Source organism: Accipiter gentilis, chromosome 18 (genome assembly GCF_929443795.1).
Source record: "Accipiter gentilis chromosome 18, bAccGen1.1, whole genome shotgun sequence".
In the NCBI taxonomy this organism is placed as follows: domain Eukaryota; kingdom Metazoa; phylum Chordata; class Aves; order Accipitriformes; family Accipitridae; genus Astur; species Astur gentilis.
Window position 1 is genome coordinate 22,595,070 of NC_064897.1, and position 13,224 is coordinate 22,608,293.

General features: G+C 35.1%; 2 protein-coding genes across 2 annotated transcripts in view; one reads left to right on the forward strand and one right to left on the reverse strand.

Moving 5' to 3' along the window:
* PARPBP (PARP1 binding protein) overlaps positions 1-4,796 on the forward strand; it is a 47,266-nt gene extending 42,470 nt beyond the window's left edge. The window contains exons 10-11 of the mRNA XM_049822435.1: positions 3,565-3,715; positions 4,353-4,796. Of these exons, the coding sequence (XP_049678392.1) occupies positions 3,565-3,715; positions 4,353-4,687 (486 nt within the window). The 3' untranslated portion in view covers positions 4,688-4,796. The remainder of the gene's footprint in view (positions 1-3,564; positions 3,716-4,352) is intronic.
* A 260-nt stretch (positions 4,797-5,056) lies between these two features.
* PMCH (pro-melanin concentrating hormone) lies at positions 5,057-6,506 on the reverse strand. Its single transcript, XM_049822433.1, has 3 exons — positions 6,063-6,506; positions 5,334-5,535; positions 5,057-5,106 (listed from the first exon to the last, which is right to left on the reverse strand). The coding sequence occupies exons 1-3, from the start codon at positions 6,309-6,311 to the stop codon at positions 5,057-5,059; spliced, it is 501 nt and encodes a 166-aa protein (XP_049678390.1). The 5' UTR covers positions 6,312-6,506.
* Positions 6,507-13,224: the final 6,718 nt, after the last annotated feature.

Consider the following 13,224-nt stretch of genomic DNA (forward strand, 5'->3'; position numbering starts at 1 on the left):
ACTTTGTAATTCAGTGCTAGACTTCTTGTGCTCTTTTGTTCTGCCTGCAGGCTATTAAAATTTATTTATTGTTACCTCACTCAATGTAATACAGTTGTTTTTACTAGTAAATATACATTCCTAGACTAGTTGGGAAGTTTGACTGCTTCAACAAATTTAGTCTTGCACTCTTTATTTATATATACCCTCTAGATTAGTACTAGCATCAGCTGAAACAGTCATATTTGGTAGAGCTTTGTATACTGTTTGCAAATGACCAAATAGTATGTGATGCAATACAGCGTGGAGTTTTGAGGCGTATTTCAAGCTTCAGTGAAGTTGAAACAGACAGATGGGCTTGTGCTGCAAGTTTTTCAGTGTTTGGGCTTGACTTCTCTCCTTTGACTCCACATATTCTAATCCCTGCAAACTGAATCAGTGAAGTGGTGGGAGTGGTGAAGAGAAATCCTGATGTCCCAAAGAATAACTGGATTTATCATTGTTTATAGAATGGTAACTATCAGGGTTTCTTGCTCAAGTCTGGTGTTCTTTGTGCTGTGTTTATTATAGCTTCATCAACTCAGCATGAATTGTAGCTTATTTGCCTCTCACAATATGAATATGTGATAGAATTCTGTGCAAGTTATTGTTGCATAATTTTTGATGTGTGTCGTTTGCTGAACAATAATTAAGAATTGAGGGGAATTTTAAAGGATTAAGATGGAGTATTTAAGAAACATAGCAAATACAGGAAACTATTTTTCATTAGTATTGCAGTAACCTTAAGCTTAAAGAAAATGTAAGCCCCTTATATTGATAGAATCGTAGAATGATTTGGGTTAGAAGGGACCTTGAAGATCATCTAGTTCCAACCCCCCTGCCATGGGCAGGGACACCTTCCTCTAGACCAGGTTGCTCAAAGCCCCATCCAACCTGGCCTTGAACACTGCCAGGGATGGGGCAGCCACAGACTCTCTGGGCAACCTGTTCCACTGCCTCACCACCTTCACAGTAAAGAACATCTTCATTACATCTAATCTAAGTCTATCCTCTTTTAGTGTAAAGCCATTACCCCTTGTCCTGTCACTACCTGCCCTTGTAAAAAGCCCCTCTCTGGCTTTCTTGTAGGCCCCCATTAGGTACTGGCAGGCTGCTATAAGGTCTCCCTGGAGCCTTCTTTTCTCCAGGCTGAACAACCCCAACTCTCTCAGCCTGTCTTCGCAAGAGAGGTGCTCCAGGCCTCTGACCATTTCCATGGCCCTCCTCCGGACCCACTCTAACAGGTCCATGTCTGTCTTGTACAGGGGACTCCAGAGCTGAAGGCAGAACTCCAGGTGGGGTCTCACCAGAGCAGAGCAGAAGGGGAGAACCACCTCCCTTGACCTGCTGGTCATGCTTCTTGTGATGCAGCTAACAATACTGAATATTGTATTTGTACAACTCTGAATATTGTAATTGTACAGTAGGATGTTGATTAAGTTTTAACTAGATTAGAGTTGCATTTTTAATTCTTTCAAATTCTTAAGCTTATTCTGGTTATAGCTTCTCTATCCATCAAAACACTTTCTGAAAAGAGTATAATGACATACACTTAATGATTTGGTGATCTAAGGCATAAACTTGAAGCACACAAAACCTTGTAAATGTCTGTGTATATAGTCTTACCTTATGGTAAATGTTTTAAGTACAGAGTAGACTAACACTTAAAAAAAATTAGAATTGTTGAGAGTCAGGCTGTCTAGTTCTTCCTGTTAAATTTGCCTTTCTTTTTCAGGCTGTTATCTGGCACAGAGAAATTGCACTTTGGGAGTGATGGACGAGTGGGAAAATTGGGTCTTTTTAATTCTTGAAGGGAATACTGAGTTTAAAGTAAAACTATATATATATAGACATATTAAGTCAGAAAGAAGAACTAAATAAGTTCTGTAAATAAGTGTGATTTCTTTTTTTATTATTTTTTTCTTTTCCCCAAAAAGACTAGATGTGTTCATCTGGACAACTGTGGTATCACGAAGAGATACTTAGGTTGCATCTCAATGATAAAAAGCTAGAGTCTGTTAGCTTATATGCATGAAAACAGTATCTGATGAAAGTCGTATAAGTGGTGACTCAATTTTGTGGATGAAGGCCCCTGTGAAAGGAAGTTTCTGGGAACATTTTCTTTCTGTCTGTCTAAATCTGAGATTTTTGAGTTGAAAGAAAAATATATCTACAGGGGTCAAACCTGAAATGTAACATTTAAATGTGTGTGTTAAGAAGAGAAGTAGACTTGCATAATGCAAACTTTTTAATCAGAAAAGTGGCTTTAAACCTGTTATTTGACAGATCATTCCTGTTATCTATATTTATGACTACATTTCTTTTGTGGCAATTTTTTGCTTTTTCTTTTTCCTGATATTTGTACTGTAGCAGCTGTTCAGCTCAGATTTATTTGAATTCACCTGTGCTGTTGTAATAGAATTATTAGCTAGAAATCCTAATATATTGTAATTATCTGCTCTGTGCTATACTTTTCAACATATCCTTGTATAATCCAGTAGACTTTCAAATGGGAGTGAGGGCAGATTTGTCTTGCAGAGTCTGTAGAGTTTGTGATAAATTGGCCAGAATCTACAAAGCTTGACCCTGAAATTCTAAGCTGATGTGAAGCTGTAACTTAAGTGTAAACTGAGGAAGTTTGATGTGTAACTGTTGATTCCATTAAATATGGATATATTGAATATATTGAAAAAAATTTATTTATATTTTTGTAGTTGAGCCAGATATTTTGATTTACCTGTGCTATGAGACTAGGTTCCCAGCTTTCAAGACTAGGAGGCGGAGATGAGCATGCAGAACCAGATAGTGGTCTTCAATACTGTAGATTTCTGGCAGCTTATGCTATATGGGTATGTTATGACAAATGTGGAATTAGACATTGGCATTCAATGAGGAAATGGCTTTATTTTGTGACTAAAAGGGAAATCTGAAATTTGCCAAAGACAGACCTGAAATAATACTTTATATTCCAGTTTTAGGTATAAGTATATTGAAGTTTCATTTATATTAGCTATCATTCCTGTTCAGTGTTGCTATTATGCTTTCCTCTATGTATAAATTGGTTAAGTGGTGAGACTCTAATCCTATACTTGGCATTTATGAACTGACATTTCAAAGATGGAGACCTGTAGAGGTATGATAATTGACTATAGTAGCTATGACATCTACTCAAAATGGTAGAGTCTGCAGTCTTTTGATAAAAAGAGGGGGCTAACTTTGACAGAATATCTTAGGTTGAAGCTTTAAAGGTTAATGTGTAACTTTCTGAAAGAGATGAAAAAATTTTAAAATTATTTTAGGACTTTAATAGAATAATTTATTAGTATTCTTGAAATTTATTAGTATTCTTTACACTTTGTAAGTGAATACTTCATAAATAGTTTTTATGTGAGCATACTCATTTTTCTGGTATTTTACGTGATCTAAAAGCTTTCAAGACAGAAGAATGGGGAAACTTATTATTTAACTTGTCTTACAGGTGTTGTCTTTTACTTTTGTAAATAATTAAATAAATAATTAAAGCTAATACCAGATTGCTCTTTGCAGATGAAGCAATCTTCAATCAATTCTCAGTTTGCCTGTACGTATAAAAATGAGTTGAGTGAAATAAAAGGTCAACACTTCCTCAGCAGTAGCCAAATCCCATCCTGCATACAACCTTCACAAAAGCAACACTTAAAAGCTGGATATCTCACAGGTAAGCTGTAGTAGGACTGAATAAATATATGTGATAGCTAATATTTCAAATGTTACCAATCAAGGTTTTAGTCAAACTCAACTATAAATATGTTTTCAAGAAAGACAGACGTGTCTCGTTGCTCTGTGTATGCTATGATCAGTTAAATGTCTTTGCATTGAAATTGTAATGCTAATGCTTTGAAAATATAAATCTGAAAAATATCTATTGATGCTATCTTGAGGTAAAAAAATTGAGACATTTTACATACATTACGTAATGTTTCTTTTTATTTTACAAAAGCAAGCTAAGTGAAATTTGTGGGTTTGACATTAAAAAAGGGAAAATTTGTTTTACTCCACCATAAACTATATCATATATATAATAACTAGACCCTTCAAGCATCTTTTCCAATATCTTAAAGCTATAAATCCACTTTCCTATTACGTGTTTTTGATCAATGTAATTTTAAACTGGCAGTACGCTTATGAACACGTAGCAAATGTAACTGCAATGACCAGCATAGTTTTGTTTTACTGATAAAGCACTAGTTTTGATTTAAAAAAATCACATGACAGTCCTCTGATAGAAAAAGGGTGAATAATCCCAGGTAACTTTTTATTTCTTCACATATGTTTTTTATATTCTTACATGACAGAAGGTATGGATTCATGTCTTGATGTACCGGTGCTTGGAACTATTTCTGAAAATGTTCACCAGACTAGAAGTTTTACAGAAATGGGAAAGCTGAGTTGTCAGCCAAGAAACAAGAACTCCAAGAATGAACAGATGGATTTGAATAATGACAAAGTAATCTGTGATAAGGAAAGTGAACCATCTTTGCAAAAAAATGCTAAAAGACCTAAGACTTCAAACAACTCTCAGAAGGAATTGGACAGCAAAATTGGTGGAAAAAGAAAACACAGCAAAACTACAAGCAAGAATAAGTTGATTGCTGGTCAGGCAAAATTAACTCACTTTTTTCGACTGTAAGGTTTTGTTTTGACGTACATGGTACATTGACTGGTTCAGAAGTTGTAAAATTTTGTGAGAAAAAGGTGAAATTCATTAATCGCTTCCTTTCATACTCACGTAAGTTGAAGTAGCTTGTGTGTAATATTAGACAAATACTTACAAGTCTGGATTATGCAGAAGTCTTTTATTTTTTTTTATAACAATACATTGTTAGTAATTACAGCAATGTTCTTTTTTGCTAATGAATTATGTTTCCCTCTACAAAGCGATGGGAAAGTATTTTTGTATGCATGTGTATAGCCACACTAAAACACAGTAACTTCAAATGACAATAAATTCATAGTAAAATCTTTAATCTTCAAAGAAGGTGGTGTGGATCAGTAGTTTTCAGACTTGCCAACAAGGTCGATAGACTCTTCCCAGCATACACCTGAGCACTACAGAAAAAAAGAATCTTGAAAGTTTAAATCATCAGAGAACTAGACTTCTTCATGGCCTCTGGAAATATTAATTCAACAAATTTATCAAACGCTTCTTCCCCTGTGCACTGAATTACAATAGACATCAAGTTTCTAAATGAACCTTTATCAAATTGCTATATAGACATTGCATTATACTTTACCAGAATGAAATAATTTTTATGTAAAAATGAAAATATACTTACTGTCAAAATCTCTTCTTCCTATAGGGAATTTAGCTGAATTTTCTTCATCTGCAGTCCCTCTTTCCTGTATTGAGTCAATGTTCTGAATTTCAATGTCATCTGGAAAAGCCATGGCTTCCTTCAGTGCAAGATAAGGTAGCTGCTTTCTACCTAAGTTGGTTGGCATATCATGATTTAAGAAATCATGTCTGGAACCTGTGTCCTGTTTTAAGGGAAAACAAGACTAGCAGTTTATCTTTATTTAAAGTCAGTTGTGTTCACTTTTTATAGTTGACCTTTTACACTTTATACTTAGCAGTGCAAATATTTTATCTTTCAAGATGATATTTTAAAAGCAATGACCTGCATTACATCTTGGGCTGAAAGGGTTTTATGGTAAAGAACATGATAAAATAATGAGTCTTATATTTGGTGAAGTTAATAACCTGTTGCTGCATATAGGGACATGCTTAATCAAGCATAAATATAGGGGGGTTTCGCCCACAAGTTTTGGCTACATATAGTTCTGTAAAAATCAGATTTCTTTTATTCAACTGTCCAAGTTACACATTTAAAATCTTGGAATTAGATACTTACAGATGAAGATTTATTCTTTACTATAGTATGCTAAACTGATAGTTTTGCATATTCACCAAGTTATTGCTTTAAATTATTGTACTTGTTTTCTTATTGGCTATAAAGAGAATTTCCATTTTACAATTAAGCCAAAACCTAAAACTGAAAACTCACCAAAAACTTTCTTTTTCTGTCATCATCTTTGTCCAAAACATCGCTGTCTTCAGTCTCATAATGCTTCAGCAAAGGTATAGCTCCTCTGTTTGCAGTTCTAGCTCCATTTCGAAGAGTTTTTCCTAGATTTAATGTGGTTAGCAGCATATCTTCATCTTCTACCTTTTGCAGAGATTTTGAAACTGAGTGTAGAAAACCTTGAGAAAAAAGAGAGAGAGAGAGAATTAACATGTATGCTGAGATACACATTCTTAGTTACTTAATGCTTGCATAGAAGTTAGGCAGTTTTCAAATTTTAAGAAAGCTTTTCCAGTTGTAAATTAATATGTTCTCCATCTGTGCCCACTTTATATATTTTACAGATTGAATGGAAACTACTTCAGTGGATGATGAGTTCACTCTTAAAATGACTCATATTAAGGAGTAACCTTTTCTATAATCCTTCTAATCCCATCTGTTGTTCAGAACTACTTAAACATTTCTTTAGCATGGATAATTTGTTTCTTTGTATGTTTTTTAGAACAGCACAGATTAGTTCCTTTTGATGGATCAGTATAACAAAGTTCACAGACAAAAAGTGATGTCCATTTGTGTTGTTTATAAAGCCTTATCCTCCAGTTAAGGCAATTTAAGAAAAGGAGCTAATCTACATAAGTAAGCAGGACTGTTGTAAAGGTGTGATCTATCATAGTTTTTGATCAAAACTGATTCACTAAAGAGTTCAAAAGCCTGAAATTTAACAATAGCTTAGACTGCTGCTGTGTTAGAGCTGAAATCATTAATTTGTGTTTCAATGTCTATTAAGTCAGGTTACATTATCTAGAGCTCATGTCTAGAAATCTTTATTAATACCCGAGTAATTATATCTGTCTGCATTTTCTTGCTGAAAATGGACCTTTCCCAGCTACAAATATCATATAGTTAGATATGCTTGCTAAGAATGTAGAAAGGAAAGTAAACTTCAGTTTTTCATTTAAAAAGTCTTTGAAGTCTACCTATTACCCTGTGGAAGGAAATGTAGGAGTTTCTGCATAACACTTTTATTTTACCTTATCTGGAAAGCAAATGGGGCCAGCTCAAATTTAGCTAAAATTATCTTTTAATGTTGGTGATACAAACCACCTGTTCAGTGGCTGTGTGCCTCTTAGTTGGTACCCAACTCTGGAATTCAAGTTTGTTTTAACCTTTAGGTTAGGGCAGGGAACCAAACGTCCTGCTAGTCAAGGCAAACCACTAGAAAACGGACCAAGCAGAAAGAGTACTGGTTCCCCCTTGTTTTCCTCCCTCGCTTCCTGTTTTGCTTTTCCTGCTTTTTCTCTGTACTGTCATACACTAGGAACACAATATACATTTTTATTAGCAAAAGTGATTTCTTACAGTGGTTCTCCCACCGCACCCCTTTTTTTTATTTTTTTTGGTACTGATGTTCTGATGGTCTTCACTAGTACCTACCAGTGACATTGTGCAAATGAGAAAGTAAGATTGGTATTTAATAGTCTAGACAAGTCTACAGCACATCAATGGAACTCATAGATAGCAAGTATACATTTTGTCTTTGTAACTCTTACAAGTCCAAGGAGGAAATATGAGTGCTGCTAAGAGGTGTTGCATAGTCTTAGGGAAGTACGGAAAGAATAAGAGTGATTCCTGCTGAAAACAGGCAATGATACAACACTAATCCACAGACTGAGGATGTTATGTAGAAGAACTGACTAGTGTTGTTGGAATTGTGGTATTTTTAATCACTGTTCTCTGCTAAACTTCCTGGAAAAGCAGACTGCCTTGCCAAAGTAACTTCTTGGTAAGAAGTTTCATGGGAAAATATGTCCCGCTGGACTAAGAAGATTTTGACTAAGAGACATTTTGGGTATACCCACTTTTCCCCAAATGAGAAAAGTGCATTTAATCCTTTCTGGGCAGAGCATCTCTGACAAATAGAATTATTGCTTCTCATTCTTTTAATTTCCTTGCTGTAGAGCCTGTACTTGCCTCTGGGCAATCAAAGTGGTTTCTTTTCTTTGACTTTAATTGCCTGGCTACAGAGGAGACAAATTTGGAAGTCAGTTGTATATGGTTTTATACTTCTCATCCAACCTCCCTTTGCTAATTTGTATTCTTCCCTCACATTCAGTATTTGTACAGTTTTGTTCAATTATTGAAGCAAAAGCCATGTATGCTCTGTAATGGTACTTTTAATTTAGCTCAGCCTAGGCAGAACAGGAGTGCTTTGGAGCTGCCGTTGGCAGCAAACCTTTCCCTTTATATGTTGGTGTATGAACTAAGAGTTGAGGAACAAGCTATCCACCCAGTAACTGTGTGTGTGGCAAGTGCTTCTTATCTGAAGCTATGGTACCTGCAGGTATGCAGCGTACATCGCATATGGCTTGCTTTCAGATGCTTCTCTTTCGTTTAATACACAGCACAGTTAAAATAAGAACAACTGACCTAGATCAATAGGAAAGTCTATCTACAGAGTCTATTTAGTTTTTTACTGTGTTTACAAGCTGATGTCTATGGAAGAGTATAAGATCAGGGCAAACTTATGGTACTCCTCCCAGTATCCTCTAGTGCTTCTTTAACTCTCTGTTAATTTTTGAGGATTATTGAAGATCTGAGGTAGTTCTAGTGATAATTAGTAGAACCTCCTAATTGGACTGCTAAGAAATCAATAAATTCAGTGACTTTTCTACTGGTTCAGAGCAGTAGATGGCATTTGTACACCTGCACATTTGCAGTGCACCATGTACATCTCTTCATAATGCCTCTGGGAATCCTAACACTCTGATGTCTGCAGTTTTTCCTTTTCATCTTGAAACTTTAAATTTTAGTAAAAATGTAAAATGTTTTAGTATACCAGCTTCTATGTTTTATAGTTTATCAAACTGTCTTTTTATAGTAAATTATAACTTAGTGCTGCTTACAGAACAGTAACAATTATTTTGAGACACACTTCTTACTCCTGCATTGTGTTGTGTAACAGTGAAATATGAACTCTTAACATCTGAAATCTGATGTGGTATATGTGAGTAAATAAAATCTACATGATAATATGCCTGGAATTTGTGTCATACTGATTTTGAATTCCTCTAGGAATGGGTTATGAAACAATTGCAATAGCTTTATTTGATCATGTAACTACTGTATTTGCCATGTACAGGTGTTTGAGCCTGATGCCTACTATTGACTGAACAATAAATAAAACAGGTGTATATTATATAAAGCCAATTTTTTTTTTTACTATTATCAGAACTGGAAAAACTTTTCAATGCAAGAGAAAGTATTTAAGCAACCTTAACAAATGATTTTACTGAATCTTAAAATAGCACAAAAATACCTGGTCAATGTTAATTTGCCCAGTAGCATACTACTTCCAATTTTAAAAGATGGTGGGGTTTTTTTTGTTTTGTTTTGTGTTTTTTTTAGTTTGGATCTTGTAAATTTTATACAAACAGCTGTATTTTAGTCCTTTTTGAGTGCAGGTGGAAGATGTTTGTCCTTTGAACTAAGAGCCACACATACCGAGACTTTGGAAGACTGATTTAAAACCAAACCCAAACTCTTCATAGTGTTCTTGTTCATTTGTGCGATCTTCTAGTAGCAGAGACGGAAACGCAGACTTTCTTATTCCTATAGAATGTAGAAGCATGGAGTTATGTGCATGACACATGTATTTCCAGGGCGCTTAAAACATTTGGCTAGTTTTGAGTAACAACATAGCATTTTCTTACCTTGATATATAACTGAATATATTAGAATATTTTTTTAATTAGAAAAAAGAAATTTGTGGCATTTATTTTATTAAGAGATACATTTTGGCAATAGAGTTAACGGGATACATTGTACATTGTGTCAGAGATTTAGGTGAATCTGTTTTAATTTTCCAGGCATATAGATATTTTATTTTTTTTCCCCTGATCCTTTTACTTTTGACCTTGGACAGAGTAAAAAGAATAGACTGGTGGTATTAATTGATTTGTGCATTTTGTTTAGCACCGATACAAACGGAGGTTAAAAAAATTCAGAAAATATTTATTTGCTTAAGAACTGCAGTTCCTTCTTAAGCCTTGAAGAGGAATCCTAGATTTTCTGTACTGCTTTTGGGCTACCTAGTTGTTTTGCTTCAAACTAGAATGTAAATGGAATCTAGCGAGTGCATTTGACAAGAAGCTGGCTACAGCTGGTCAGTAGGAAGTAATGAGGTTATGAGTTGTATCTGAAATCCCAGCCCCTTCTTGGGTATTAGTTGTACCACTTATAGTTACCCATACATTTGCTCATTTTGGACACAGAGCTGGAACTTTCTCTTGAAGGTGGACGCTCTTCCTTTTGAGTGACCTTAGCACCTCGTTATATAGACTACCTTAAATACCTAATGTAAGTGTTTTGGTTCCAAACCCCTCCCACCCCTTATCCAACAAGCAGATGTTAAAGTGGAGATTCCAAGAACTTCTGATCAGTTCATAGGGCATAACAGAGGTAATTAGCACACTTCATTACTGACTGTAGGAAATTAAGACTCTTGCCTAGCACTGATTCGTTGTTCCTGCTGAATTGGTAGTCACCTAGAATCAACAAGTTGATTTAGTGTGAATTAGGCACTATGCTGCTTATAACAGGACAGATCTGGACTTGTGCAGGAGCACAGCTCTAAATATTTGGAGAACTTAGTCATCTTCTGTTTATGTGGCAGGAGAATATACAAGGAAAGGGTGGGGATGAATCTCTGCAAACTAGGTGACTTTTACTGAATTTCTGCCCAAGATCCAGAATAGCCATTTCAGTCCTCTGTTGAATTATAGTTTATGTATTTCTAGAATGAAATGTTGCATTTGTGCCCTGCTTTCGGCTGGGACAGAGTTAATTTTCTTTCTAGTAGCTGGTATAGTGTTATGTTTTGGGTTCAGTACCAGAAAAATGTTGATAACACACTGACGTTTTCAGCTGTTGCTAAGTAGTGTTTCAACTAAGTCAAGGAGTTTTCAACTACTCATGCCCAGCCAGCAAGAACGCTGGAGGGGCACAAGAAGTTGGGAGGGGACACAGCCAGGGCAGCTGACCCAAAGTGGCCAAAGGGGTATTCCATACCATGGGACATCATGCCCAGTATATAAACTGGGGAGAGTTGGCTGGTGGGGCAGATCACTGCTCGGGAACTAACTGGGCGTCAGTTGGCGAGTGGTGAGCTATTGCATTGTGCATCACTTGTTTTGTGTATTCCAGTCCTTTTATTAGTATTGTCATTTGATTATTGTTGTTATTATCATTATTAATTTCTTCCCTCCTGTTCTATTAAACTGTTCTTATCTCAACCCACAAGTTTTACCTTTTTCCTTCTTATTGTCTTACCCACCCCACTGGGTGGAGGGGAAAGGAGTGAGCGGCTGCGTAGGTCTTAGTGGCTGGCTGGGGTTGAACAATGACAGCTTGTGTTACAAATAAATTTCACATTTGGGAAAACTTTAAAATATTTTCTGCTGGCTGTTATTTTGAAAGGAATTTCAGAATTTCATTTGGAGGAACTGCATAGCAACGTACATATTTCTTAAGGAATTGTACAGCAGAGGAACAGAGTAATGCATGCATAGTTCCTTCAAGCTAAAGATAACAATAGGTGCATTGGTCATTGGGTCCGTCCTTTCTTAGGATTCTTCCTACTGAATAAAATGATCTGGTCTTGTGGGAATAATTTGCAAATACACTATGCTTAAAATTAATTGAACTGTTCTTTTCACTGTTTAAAAACAAGCAAAAAAAGCCCCTGAAACCAATACCACCTCCTAAGTGTCTTATTCCAAAAGACCTTTTGCAAAACAGTCCATATGTAACTCTATTAAGGAATTCCCAATTAATCAGTAAAGTGGAAAGAGGAAGGAAGATTCCTCAATGTTCTTCACAAACTGCTCCAATGTGGGTCCCTTCCAAGGTGGAATCTCATGTTTGCTAAATTTTTCCATTTTCCTAAGCATTAGTATACCACTAGCTTAACTTTCTTTTAATTTATATCTCCTACTTCAACCAATGTATATTTAACCTGCATTGTCTACCTGATTTATTAGTTCATCTACTAAAGAATCTGGAATATTCAATAAAAATGCTTTCTTTAGGATGTAAAAGTGAGTGGAAGCAAGTTTAATAACAACAGGATCTGTAAGTGATCAGAGTGAACTGGTTTTCTTTCTGCTCTTTTGTCATGAAAATCATTCTTGTATATTTTCGTAATGAATAAATGTCTGAGTTCAGCATTTAGCATAAGTATTTTTAACCTGAAGTAATGAACTTGTTCTTTGTCTTGCAAGTCAAAAACATCTGTCTTGCAATATCACTGCTTTATGCAAGAATAATTTTAATCATTAACAACTTTTTGCAGCATTTGTATTTGTGACTTCTACTTCATACACATTTATCATGACTTTTAATTTTAAGATCTAATTATATTAACGTATTTTACATTAATAGGTTTAATAAAGCCATAGAACATTCCAGAAAATGTAATACAAGACATTTGAATATGGATATGTTATATTTATTGGTATCAAATGATGGTAAGCCATATATATAGCCATATATTCGTTGGTGGAGAGCCTTTTTTTTCTTCATATTTTAATGAATGGGCAACAAGTCCATATTTATTACTTTCCACGGGGTTGTTAAGCATGAATAGAAACAGAAGTCAGAGAAAATACAGAGAATTCAACTCATGCGGAATAGTTCCACACTTCTTGACAGTTTTGTGCAAAGAATATGACCTACTTGATTTTTGAATCTGACTTAATTTCTGATTTATGCATAATATGTAATGTTGGCTCTAAACTGAAAATATATGTTATTGAAATCATGGAGTAATATGTGACAAATGGTGTGGTAAGATATGAAGATGTCCAGGGCAGATGCCAAGCTGGTTCATTTGCTGCATCCTCCTCACATATGTAAGTTGAAAGAGAAAAAAAAAATATGTTTCTTACGATTATTATGATATTTTTATAGTAAAGTGGTGCTTAAGAACACTTACATATTAGTCCTTATTTGGCACTCTCCTTGCACTTCTGATTACATAATCTCTTGAATATTTTTGTAGATGAAGTCATAGATAATCTTAAAAACCACCAGTGTTTTTATGTTAGAAAAATGTATCAATTGCAATCATCTGGATTTTTTCCTGTTG